This window comes from Phaseolus vulgaris, chromosome 6, assembly GCF_000499845.2.
Source record: "Phaseolus vulgaris cultivar G19833 chromosome 6, P. vulgaris v2.0, whole genome shotgun sequence".
Lineage (NCBI taxonomy): Eukaryota > Viridiplantae > Streptophyta > Magnoliopsida > Fabales > Fabaceae > Phaseolus > Phaseolus vulgaris.
The window spans coordinates 29,898,809-29,912,507 of NC_023754.2; the positions used below are offsets into that span (position 1 = coordinate 29,898,809).

At 28.4% G+C, this 13,699-nt stretch overlaps 1 protein-coding gene across 1 annotated transcript; it reads left to right on the plus strand.

Moving 5' to 3' along the window:
* Positions 1 to 10,182: 10,182 nt before the first annotated feature.
* LOC137833585 (protein PELPK1-like) lies at positions 10,183 to 13,686 on the plus strand. The gene is made up of 2 exons (XM_068641926.1): positions 10,183 to 10,564; positions 12,983 to 13,686. Exons 1-2 carry the CDS (start codon positions 10,259 to 10,261, stop codon positions 13,409 to 13,411), a joined length of 735 nt encoding a protein of 244 aa, XP_068498027.1. The 5' UTR covers positions 10,183 to 10,258; the 3' UTR covers positions 13,412 to 13,686.
* The last annotated feature ends 13 nt before the right edge of the window (positions 13,687 to 13,699 follow it).

The window sequence follows — 13,699 nt, forward strand, 5'->3', positions numbered from 1 at the left end:
ATCTCTTTAGGATTACGTAGACATATTTGGATTGAAGTGAAAACACGAAATTTTAATTATTTAATTTTTATTAGTTTGAAAAAAAAATATTAGGCTGTGTAAACAATAAGAAAATTAGTAGGTTGTCTTTTACCTTTACCAAATTGAAGACGAGGAGGAATTGTTATGGGTTTGAAAAAAAAGAGAGAATATTATAAGTTATGTAAAACAAAACAATAAATTATTAGGTATTGGGTATTAGCTTGTCGTTGCTCATTACTTAACTGAGTAGCATTTTTAAATCTTCAAAAATGAGTGTGATTTTTTTTTTCTTGTAAACTTTCTTTAAGTCCCAAGTTAATTTGAAATGAATGTGTTTTAATTTTTTATGTAAAATTTAATTTTTAACAGATTTAAAATTAATAGTGTTTTTTTTATTTCCTTTCAAATGAGTTTATTCAAATTTCTTTATTTTTTATTTATTTATTTATTGAGGTATAATATTTCAATTATCATCAAATATAAAATTATTTTAATACTAAAATATATTTATAAATAAAAATAAGCTAATAGTAATTTTTAATCAAGATCCATATATTTTTCAGTAAAAGTTTGTCGAAGATTTTTTAATTTATATTGACAATTTTTTTATTAACAATGACCCAGGTCATATCATATCATTTTTTTTATCAACACTAAAAAATAAATAAATGAAAACCAGTTCAGAAATGGTCTAACCCTTATACATAAAGATTTAGCGCCTTACCAACTTTCAAAAAACACCTTCCAACTTAAATAAGAAACAACCAAAGCAACTCAAGAAAGCATTAAACCACCAACTTCATACAATCCACTGGATTCAAAACTCAGTTGTTAACATGTAATTAAATAATTCTTTTCTATATCGACTAAAAAATAATTTCAAATCTGACAATTTAAAAAATATTCTCCCTCCTCTCTTTACTCTTTCTTTTACTAGTAACTTTCTCCCTCAGTCCTTCTATTTATACTAAAAATTGAATTTATTTATTTATTCTTTTACAGCATTCAATGAATGTGAATAATAAAAATGTGGTAAAATAATGAGAGGATTGAGTAGGTGGTGGTGTATAAAATGGCAGTAGCAGGTGATGCATAGCACAGGAAATTGTTGGTAGCTTGAAGAATGGGTTGTAGCAGGTTGTCTTTGATTTTACCTCTTCTGCTTCTGACATTTTCATCCATGATAATTCACTCCAGGGTTGCAGAGGCTCGTCTCCTACTAAAACACCTCTTTCCACCGCATTCTCAAGATGGTTTACCGGTTTTTGATTTTGGCTTAATCCCAAGTTCCACATCGGTGGATTCATTGTTTGGAAAGGAGGTTTGAAGATTATAAATTAAACTCTCCTTCTTCACTGTCATATATCCCAATTTGTAATATCTTTTTCCATAATAATAAAAGTGAATTGTTTTCGTTGTGCTCGTAGATTAGGTTAAATTGACCGAATTCCGTTAACAATTTTTTAGTGTATTTTTTCTCTTTATCTCTTTTATTATTCTGCTCTGTTTATTCAATATTATTTGTCGGATAGCTCTGTAAGGATTCTGTTTTATGAAAAAATTAGCCGTTTTTCCCAACGTGCCACTCCCAGATATCCCCAACCTCCTCCCACATCCCAAGATAACAGTTGCAGGCGTCAAAATAATCCCATGACACTTCCTCAAACTGTTTCTTCTTCTTCCACTCCCAAGCTGCTTCTCTTTTATGTTTCCTTCAATTACATGTAATCTTCAGTTCATATGTTGTTTCAGTCAGTTTGGTTGAAGCTGTGATTTGTAAGATTGTATCAGACTTCTTGTCTTCTACTTCAATGAATTCTGTAATTTCTTTCTCGTACAAATCTTCCATTTCTGAATACTTTCACAGTTGTGGAGGCACAAGTTTCTTTCAATATCTCCTAATTATGCTATTTTTTTAGCTCCGTCTGTTTTCTCTTTCGTAGGATTCATTCACCCTCTACAGACATTCTTTTTGTCATCATGGCTACTAATTTTCATCATTCTTTACAAATTCCAACTAAAATTATATTCTTACATCGATTCTTCTAAGATATATACACATCCAATATTCTTACCTTAAAACTACAAATTAATTTGATGTGATCTGAATGACTAATTATGTTATTATTAGTAAATGGAAGACTCAAATCTCTTACTTAGTCTTAACTGTATCTGATGCTGAAAATCATATTTGAACTAAAATTAAAATATTTCATAATATATAAAAAATACAAACTTTATTATAAATTGGTTGTTTTATAAATTTAAGTGTGGCTGGAAACAATTTGGAGCCAGACATCTCTACTAACAGTAGGTTTTGCAACAACCTAAGATTTTGAGATATGGAAATCAAGATATATGTGTTCACAAAGCCTTTCCAAGAACACACATTACATTCTATCTTTTAAGATATTTAAAGTGCAAGAATTTAAAACAATAATGTTTATGTAAAATAAATTTATATAGGAAGTGTACTCTTTTTTTTTTCTCATGAAAGGAATATAGTTTATTTTATTAGAGAGTTTTTTTTATATTTTATGCTGTTATTTTGGGTATGTAATTATTTTTTATAATCATCTTATCTTTGGTGTTTGGTATTTTTTTTTAATAATGATGTTTCCTATTGTATTATGTGTGTATAGGGGTTGGAATATTCTTTAAATACTTAAAATAATTCATTTATTCTTAGTAAAAAAAATATAAGAACTATACTTAGCCACAATCATACACTAAAATTAAATAATAAAGATAATGATTAAATATTCTTAATATAACTAATGATTAAATAATATTAATAATAATTTTTTTAAAGCCTTCTTATCTTAACCATCATAATTTGAGAAAGACCTATAAGAAATACACATTTAATCTTTTATATCTTATACTCTAATATTTCTTTGATTTGAGTGTAGAATTATCTTCTATTTTCGACCAATATCTTGAAAGTTCAATCTAGAGCGCTAATCTTAACAGAAATAAATTGTTATGAATTATTCGTCGTAATAACATAACAACATAACGTAGAAAATTATATAAAAACTGGTAAAGTGTACAAGTTATAGGAATGTTATCTGCATAGAGATTCAAATACTTTTTTTTTTTAAATTAGTGTTTATAAAATTTTACTTTTAGTTTATAATATTTTAAAAAATAATATATTTTTAAGGTATTTTCGGTCATGATGAATATGAAAAAGATACTCTAACATTTAAGTAAGTACTCTCTGTAAATAATGTATACTGTATTGATTAAGGCGTATTTTGCACTTATGTAAATGATTTATTTATAGTGTTTAGTTATAATCTCTTGTTGTGATGAGTCGAATCAATTAAATATCAGTTGCTAATTGATTTATAACATGATTCATAATTTATAGAGATGTATATTGGTATGTTAGTATATTAGTATATTGATGTTATCTTAGGACATAATCATAATTCGTAAAGAGTTTTCATAATTATCATTGTTGTCATAATTCATAAGAAGTTTGGTCGGTTATTTTATATAATTTATAAAGATTAAAGATGAGATAAATAAAATAAAGATTAAATTTAAAAAAAGTAAAACATAATTCTGGTTACCCAATGTCGCTATCTGTGTAGCAGAGTCGAAGATGTTATGCATGTGGGTGATTTGGCAGGGACAAAGAAACTTTTCTCAAAACAAAATGAAAGAAGGACCAATTGTACGGTGGGAAAATGATACGTGAGTTTGGAATTACAAGGAGGCCTTTTTCATTGAACTGAAAAAAAAAATGTAGTCATGGTATTTGGTTCACTTTAGTTGGAAGGTGTTTCTTGGTTGAACGTTGATAAGGCGCTAGCTATTTATGTATAAGGGTTGGATCACTCCTAAAATGGTTTCCATTTATTTATTTTTTATTGTTGATAAAAAAAATGGTATTAAAAAGAATTTATACTTAGTTTAACTGTGAATACCTATCCTAATAGAAGGCAATAATGGGTATCCATGTGCAGCATGAATTTTAATAATCTATACATGGGACATGTTATTTCTGATTTCATTGTTTTTCATAGAAAAAGCACAATTTTTTTCATATCAACGTAACCTTAATTATCTTTTTCTCAACTCTTGTGAACTTAACCTTCAAAGATGGCATCTCAGGTAAAAAAAAACATGTATTTTCAGGACATGTGTTTTTATCGTATTTCAATGGATAGTAGATTGACAATAATTTAACTGTGGCTGGAAACAATTTGGAGCCAGACATTTCTACTAACAGTAGGTTTTGCAACAACCTAAGATTTTGAGTTGGAAATCAAAATATACCTGTTCACAAAGCCTTCCAAGAACACACATTACATTTGATCTTTTAAGATATTTAAAGTGTTATTACAGGAGTTTAAAACAATAATGTTTATGTAAAACAAATTTATATAAGAAGTGTACCTTTGGTTCTGATGAAAAGAAAGATAGTTTATCCAAAAAGAGGTCCTTTTTTTGTGCCCTAAATTGTTATTTTGTGTATGTAATTACTTTATCTTTATAGGAGACAGGTGTTTGGTGTTTTTTTTTTATTTATAGAAAATGATATTTCTTGCATTGTATTTTGTGTGTATAGAGTTGAGTATTTCTTAAATACTTAAAATAATTTATTTATTCTTAGTTGGTAAGAAAAAAAAGTAAAAACTATACTTATACACTAAAATCGAATATTAAATAATAAAATAATGATTAAATATTCTTAATATAACTAATGATTAAATAATATTTATAATAACTACTTTAAAACCTTCTTATTTTAACCATAATAATTTGATCAATAGGATTGGAACACTCTGAAATATTTTCCTTAATTATATTTATTTTTTATTGATAAAAAAAATATCATAATTTAAAAAAGACCTACAAATATAAGAAATACATATTTAATCTTTAATATTTCATACACTAATATTTCTTTGAATTGAGTGTAGAATTCTCTTCTATCTTCTACCAATATCTTAAGAGCGCTTATACTAAGAGAAATCAATTATTATGAATTATTCGTCTTAAATAACATAACAACATAAAGTAGAAAACTTATATAAAAGCTGGTAAAGTATATAAGTTATAGGAATGTTATCTGCATAGATATTCAAATCATTTTTTTTAATTAGTGTTTATAAAATTTTATTTTTAGTCTATATATGTTGCGGTTAATAAAGTTTCAAATTACTTAAAAGTTAAAGTTGGAACAGTTTAAATACATATTATTATTGGAGTGTTTTTTAAGAACAATATTTTTTTATCGACAATGATAAAATTATAATGGAATACCAACCTTTAAAACAATATCTAAAAATTAAGGTTGGAATATTGATGTCATCTATCTATCCCTAAAGAGATATTAAAGAATACGGATACCCAGAGTTATAGAAGGATCCTAATATTAATTGAGTGTCTTTACTAATTATCAGTTGTTTCTCTTTATAAAGGAGAATAATTGGGTGTCTTTTCTAATTATCAAAACAATCAATGACTGCTGATTTTAGTGTGTATTTTGGGAATTCTCTCATATTTTGGGAATTAAAGAAGCAAGGAACAATATCAAAAAGTTCTTGTGAAGCTGAATACATGTGAAATTCAATGGCTAACTTATCTTCTTCAAGATTTTAAAGTTCTTTTTGAGCAATCATCTCTTTTATATTGTGACAATGACTCAGCAAGATACATTGCAGCAAATCCAGTGTTTTACGAACGTACAAAACATATAGAAATAGATTGTCAGGTGGTCCGGAAAAAATTAAAGAAGGGTCTCATCCATCTACTTCCTATTTCCACCACAGAGCAACTGAATAATATTTATACCCTAAAGCTTTAAGTCCTCAACCTTTGTAAAGGAGAATAATTGGATGTCTTTTCTAATTATCTTTATCTACTTGTATATATTCAGACCATTTGTTTTGATTTTAATAATAAGAAAGAAGAGATATTCATTCTCATATCTTTATTTTCAGTTTATTCTTTTGTTCATCTCGGTTATATTTTTTAATAAGAGAAACTAAAACAACTATTTTATATAATTTGTAGAGATTAAAGAAGAGATAAATAAAATAAAGATTAAATTTTAAAAAAGTAAAACATAATTCTGGTAAGGTAGTGTCGCTATCTGTGTAGCAGAGACGAAGATGTTAAGCATGTGGTTCCGTTTTACAAAAACAAAAGAAAGAAGGACCAATTGTACGGTTGGAAAATGATACGTGAATTTGGAATTATAAAGAGGCCTCTTTAATTGAAATGAAAAAAAAAGTACGAATTTGAGGTGCCACATTTCTTTTCTATAATAACATTTACAACTATATATTGAACTTCTTAGACTGAGAATGAAAATACAAATATTTAAAACTCATAAAAAATAAATTATAGTTAATTAAATAAATAAATGTTTTCTTTTAACGGAAAATGATAGTTAATTAAATAAATAAATGTGCATACTAAATTGTAATTTCCGACAGTTTTAAACATAAAATTAGTACTCTCTTTTTAATATCATAAAGCAAATTTAAATGTTTACCTTTCAGTACAGAAATTTTGTAAAACATTATATATATAATTGACAAATTAAATTCTATTAACACTATTTATTCTTCTATTTCTGTATTGTCTTAAAACGAATTATTTTTCAAATGGTTGGTTACTATTTCTTAAAGGATATTTTAATGAATAATATAAGTTACTCTACTTTAATTTATTTTTCAAGTATAATGGATAAGAATTCTAAAAATACTAATTTTAATAATAAATTCCTTGTAAAATTAATAATTTTATTTGAACTTTGGATTTAAAGAAAATAGTATCTAATATCTTTTTACTATTTTAAAAAAATTATCTCTCCTTAGTTCACATTCTGAATCTCGTAAAAGGCATCATCAACAAGTTTCTCATTCTTTAATAAGTGTTTTGAATCTTTAAAATATATGCACTCAATTAAAAGTTGTTGATAGAATTGCGGGATTGGTCCTTGAACTTAAAGTTGCTTTTGACAAAATAGATAGTTGAAGTTTTTTCTTGAGTTCTATGTCTCTTTTGTTTTATATGAGAATTTGACAACCCTTAAAATGGATCACATTTATTTTATTTTTTTGTTGCCGATAAAAAAAAATTATTTTAAAAATACAAGTATTTACATAAATTTTAGTAGGTAAACTTTTAGTAGATATTACAGCTGGTTCCCTCCCTCTTTCAAGAAATATGTGTATATAGTAACAACAACATTTGAACTACTTACAACTATCGGTTTGGTTGGAGTTGAAATCATTAGAAAATTAAAATGAATTTGAGTGAGTTTGACTGAATCTTCATATTGGGTGGAGAAGTGAGTTAGATGAACGAACTGAATTCTTAGGTATTCAAAGGAAGGTGAGCTAACAAAAACATCTTCACCTTTATATAAGAAGCAAGCACTATTCTTAAGCCTCTCATACAATCTATCTACACACCATTTTCATATACTTTCACTTCATTCAGCTATGGCCTCATCAACTTCATCACTCATCACATTTTTTCTTCTTTCTCTCATCTTCTCAACCATGGATATTGGTCAGGCATCTCGCCATCTTCTGCAAACAACAGCACCAAATTTACCAACCATTCCCTCTTTGCCTACAATCCCAACACTGCCACAACCATCTCTTCCAACCATGCCAACTCTTCCACAGTTCACTCTTCCGCCACTTCCTGCCACTGTACTCCCCACAATCCCAACCACTATCCCCTCCTTTCCCTTCCTGTCACCACCACCTTCAGCCACCACCTCTCCCTGAATGAACAAGCTACACTCCTTGGAACTTGAGTCTTCCTTTCAGTCATCATTATAGCTTCATTTCCTGTTGTTTGATCGATATACTGATCATGATATTATACATTTTTCCCTGTATGTGTGCGTGTGTATTTTATCTTTCCCTTCCTGTGTGCTTTCATCTTGTATACTTACCATAAGATTGTTGTTGTTTTTTCTTCTATTTTGTTACTTGTTTTCTTTTCTCAATGAATAATAAATATGAAACAAACTTTTATGGTATCTCAACTTTTATATAACAAAAATCAACATTAATATTTTATCTTATATAAAGATAATAGATAAATCATCCTAAGAAGTCTCATTCCAAATAACATAAAAAAAACTAACGCATAAATAATCCAATAACAATAACATGAATAAACTTTGTCATCCACAAACTTTAATCAAACAGACTTTAATCATATGCAAACACAAAGTTCGTAACAACGAACTTAAAAATAATTTATACCCACTTCTAATCTATTAAGAAACACTAAAGATATAAAAAATATATATATAAAAAAAAATAGAATACAATAACAAATCCTTCCTTACATATTAAAATAATTCTAATTATCATTGAGAGAGCAACTATTACTCCTGTACTCATCATCTACATTTATAAGATACATCTTGTAAAAGATAATTCGCGAGTTACATGATAGAAATATATACACACAAAACTGTTTTACCAAGTTGCATCCATTGGAGTTATTTGTATTCCAAAGGTAACATAATTTGATAAAATATAAACACAAGGTTCAATTTATATGATGGCTTATACATACCTTATTGAAAAAGTATCAAAAACTTTAACTAAATTGGTGAATAGTAAGTCGATTACAATATGAATTTTTTATATTTTTTTTCATATTACAATAAAAAAAATAATAAAGGGTTAAAGTTTCGGATTTTAATTTTACAAATTTTTCTTTAAAAAAACATGTGTGATAATTACTAAACGGATATTTAATTACATCAATCATTAACTAAGTTTAAAAAATATAATTAAACAAAAAAAATTGTTTTAAGATTGTTACGCTTTTATTGTACTAAAAACGAAAATATATTAATACTTATTCTATTCAACCTATTACTTATTTAATAAAATTTTACTAAGTGAATTTTGTTAGTGTGTGTCTGTTTTGGTGAATGATAAGTGACAGCTTAATGCTTACTTTTTCTTCTTAAATTTAATAGATATTTCACTACAAATTTTTAAATAAAAACTAATTTAAAATAAAATTTTTAAATAAAAAACTAATTTAAAATAAAAAATAATTAGTCAGTATATTAATTAAATTAAATACTATTTAATCTGTTTCGAAACCTAATTAGCAGTCCTTTAGTTACATAAATTAATTTTTATATTTTGTAATAAATTTCCCAACAATTTTTTTTATAGAAAAATAAAATAAGTTTCTTGATGAAATACATATAAGTTAAATTTTACAAAGAAGAAACAATTGTCTCGTATTACGAATTAAATAAATAACTTAAAAGCCTTTTTCCCTATTTTTTTTGAATCTATTCATAGTATCAAACTCCAGTAACATACTATGTGGGCCAAGGGTGACACCTGGAGAAATGGGCCTAAAATTCTTGTTGGGTCTTTCCTATGACAGCAACAATAGGTTTTTCTCCTTGCAACTCCGTAATTTCTTCTCTCACCCTCATAGTATTAGAAATGATTAAGGTGTTATTGTCTTAATAACTCAATCAATTTAAAATTATGCTCTAAAATATGTAATTCAAGTCAAATTAAATAATTTAGAATTATCCGAAATATATCTTGAATCAAATAATATGGAATAACTACTTCTTGGATTACATAATTTGAAACTATATCCAAAATTACATAATCTTGTTTCCAATTACGCAATATTAAATATTGTTCTGAATCACCTAATTAAGAATCATATCTCAGACTGTGTCATCATGTTTTGAATTACATAACTTTATTCCAATTGTGTGATTTTATTCTAAATTACCTAATCTTATTCTGATTATACAATTCATAATATTGTTCTATATTATTAAACAATCATTTGTATTACACAATCTTATTCCAATTATGTAATCTTATTTGGGATTATACCATTATATGGTGCTCATCAAAAGCGACAAATGAATTAGCTAAAGCTAATAAAGTTAGATGAACCAACTTTTGGGTTAAAGTCTTGTTAGATACTATAAAGAAATATACACTTTGTATCCCTTTTTCTCTCAATCTCCTTATTGTTACAACAAAATCTGAGTTTAATAGTCAAATGTTTTGTTCAAATAGAGGAAGTTGAACTAACAAAAAGGATTAGTAAGATCCAATTTGCTTCTACAAACATACTTGAACTCAAACCAGTATATAAGAGCAAGCACCATCCTTCTGCATCATACAGTCTCAAAACCAAATCATATTTTGCAATTGTTCTTCATTACTTCTTGCAATTATCAGCTATGGCTTCCACCAAATCATTCATCACACCTTTTCTTCTTGCTCTGATCTTCTCAAGCATCAGCATGAGCCTAGCAGCTCGCCATCTGATGCAAACAACAGCACCAAATTTTGCAGGCATTCCCTCTTTGCCTAACCCAACACTGCCACCTTTGCCTTCACTTCCAACACTTCCATCACTTCCCACCACCATTCCATCACTTCCACAGCTCAACCTTCCTCCAATGCCCTCAATCCCCACCTTCACAATTCCAACTACTATGCCCTCCATTCCATTTCTCTCCCCACCACCTTCCACCTCCTCTCCTTAAACTTTCATTTTCTTCATCCTTTGCTACGTTGCATGCATGCAATACATATCCATGGCTTCATTCCTTTCGTTTATGGTGTTATCATAGTGAATTTGTGACAGTGTATTGTCTTTTCGATTTCTGAACTTGTTGTTATTCCTTGTACTTTTTCTTATGTAAAAGATTGTTACTGATTACACAGTTATACAACTATGATGTCTTTCACTTTTAAAATCTTCCAACATAGTTTTGTTTACATCACTCAGAGTGTTTCACTTGAGACCTTGTATTTTATCTTTAAATCACCAACCGATTAATATTTGACGAAACAACGTTGCTCAAAAGAATAGAACAGCATTAAAATACATGGTTAGCTTTTGCCTCTGTATACGAGAAAGTACTAAAGAGTTAGAGAATAACGCACTCCTAACATTTGATTTCAAATATAAACACCGTTCTTTAAGGTGATTTCTAGGCAAAAGCTCCATCAATTTTCCCCCAAAATTTGTCAATGTTTTTATTTATTAATAAAATAGGTAAGTCATGAGGCATAATCACGACTTTGCTTCATTAAAGTCGTCTTCCATAAGTGCTCATACTCACACGACTTTGACTTTAATTATATGAGATTTACATTAAAGTCTGGTTTATACTTAATTTTATTTTAAAAGTGTTTGTTTTTATTTTTTTAAAAATAGAATAATTAATTGAATTGTTGAAAATTTCACAAATTTTATAACATTTTTTGGTTCATTCACTTAAGAAAAATTTAGTTATTTTTTAATTAAAAAAATTATAAACTTAAACCATAAACTTTAAACCTATAAACTTTAGCAAAAATGTCACAATTAAATTTTAACCCTAAATTCAAAGGTAAAACCCTAAATAATAAAATATAAAATTTAAACTTAAACCATAAATCTTAAATCTTAAATCTTCAATCCTAAACCTAAAACATAAACTAAAAGCCTAAAATGCAAAAATGCCTAAAAAATACTCAAAGAAATAAAAAAAACTAATAATAAATGGTTGATTTTTTGAAATTTTAGTATCACAGTCCTCTTCAACCATTGGTCATCGAATTCCTTACTTCATTTTGACCAACTTTCATTTTTAACACGTCTTGATCCAATTTCTCTACCAAAAATTATGGCCATTTAATTTTTTCTTTTTATACAAAACTTTATAAAATTTATCAAAATTTTAATAACTCAATTAATTATTCCATTTAAAAAATTAAAAAAAAATTAAAAAACATCATTAAAATGTGAAACTATATTCGACCTACCAAAACAAATTCTTAGTCATTTGAAATATTGTTAGTTTTAAAGTTCGAAACTCCTTCATAATTTTATTCTTAAAAGACATATCAAAGATTAAAAGAAGGTGTATATAAGTTGTAATTGACCTCCTTCAATATCGATATGATACTTTTTTTTCTACTTAAGTGTATACTATTGAAATGGCCTCCTTCAATATGCTTCTCTCGTCTTTCTTCTTCATTGTTTTATCACTTAAATGTTCAATTTATTGCCTGATTTGGGAAATTCTTCTGCTGGTATAACTGTTCCTCCGTTTCCCCCAGCCTTCACCTTTCATGCACTCTTCCACCTTTGTCATCACTACCTCCCACAACTACCAATCCTTCACTAGTAGCATTACTATAACATATACATGCTCAACAGCAGATATATATGTAGCGATATCGATGTTCCATTGCATTTATGCAGTAAAATAAAAGTTCAAGCACTATTTTCTGTCATAGCATAATATGGCAATTCCGTGTGAACGTTTTCTAAAACTTATTTTGGAACCTAAGACGATATACATTTATACATGTGCAATAATAACTACAACTCTTGTTGTACTCAAAAGAGGAATGCATGCAAGAACTTTTGAAACTTCAAATGTTCTAAGTTTTTAAAATTCTGAAACAAATAATAACAATTTAAAAAATGAAAAGTAATATTATAAAATATAATAATAATTTGTTGAATATATTGCTTATTTATGTATGTTTTGATCAGAGAAAGTTAGAAGACAAACTATTAGAAAAACAATTAAAAAAAAAGTATATTGGGTGTAAAGGGTGACGTCTGGCAGCTGAAATGAACTCTGTTAGATCACCCAACTCAACCCTCAAATATGTATGAGTTGTTCATCCTACATTTGACAAATTGGAGACTAAAACCCAACAACCTTATCAGTCCAACATAATAAAACTATTATTTATTCAAAAACACGAGGAAGGTGAACGAACAAAAACATTGGTTAGGTTCTGTTCGCTTCTCCAAACAAAGTTGAACTGAAACCATATTAGTTTGCCCACTGTCTCTCTAGCCCTATATAAGACCTTCAGCCTCTCATAATCTCAAACAACATACATACCATTTTCATATTTACCAGTTTCTCTTCTTCATTACTGCAATCCAGTGAACCATGGCCTCCAGCAAATCATTCATCACACTTTTCCTTCTTGCTCTGACCTTCTCAGCCATGATGAGCATGACCCTAGCAGCTCGCCATCTTATGCAAACAACTGCACCAAATTTCCCTGGCATTCCCTCTTTGCCTTCAATTCCAACCCTTCCTCAGGGTAATGTTCCACCATTGCCCACTATCCCATCTCTGCCACAGCCTACCCTGCCATCTATGCCTACAACTTTGCCTCCACTTCCTAGCAACATCCCTACCCTGCCATCTATGCCTACCACTTTGCCTCCACTTCCTAGCAACATCCCTAACATTCCAACAATTCCACAGCTCAACGTTCCTCCATTGCCCTCCATCCCCACATTCACAATTCCAACTACTATGCCCTCCATCCCATTCCTCTCCCCACCACCTTCCACCTCCACCCCTTAAAGTACCTTACATTTCTTCATCCTGGGCAAGCTCCTATCTGATTCTGATTTCCTACCAGTGCCTAGTTGCATGCATGCTATAGATATGGCCTGATTACTTTTATGTGAGAGTGTTGTGTGGTGTTTTCCTCCTACTTCTGTCGTATGGTGTGAAAAACTGTATTTTCTTTTCAATTTATGTATCAGTTGTCGCTATTGTTTCTAGTTTTTCTTGTATTATGGATTACAGATTGAGATTGATTACAGTTATACAAATTATAATGTCTTATCCTTTAATTTAAACTCTCCC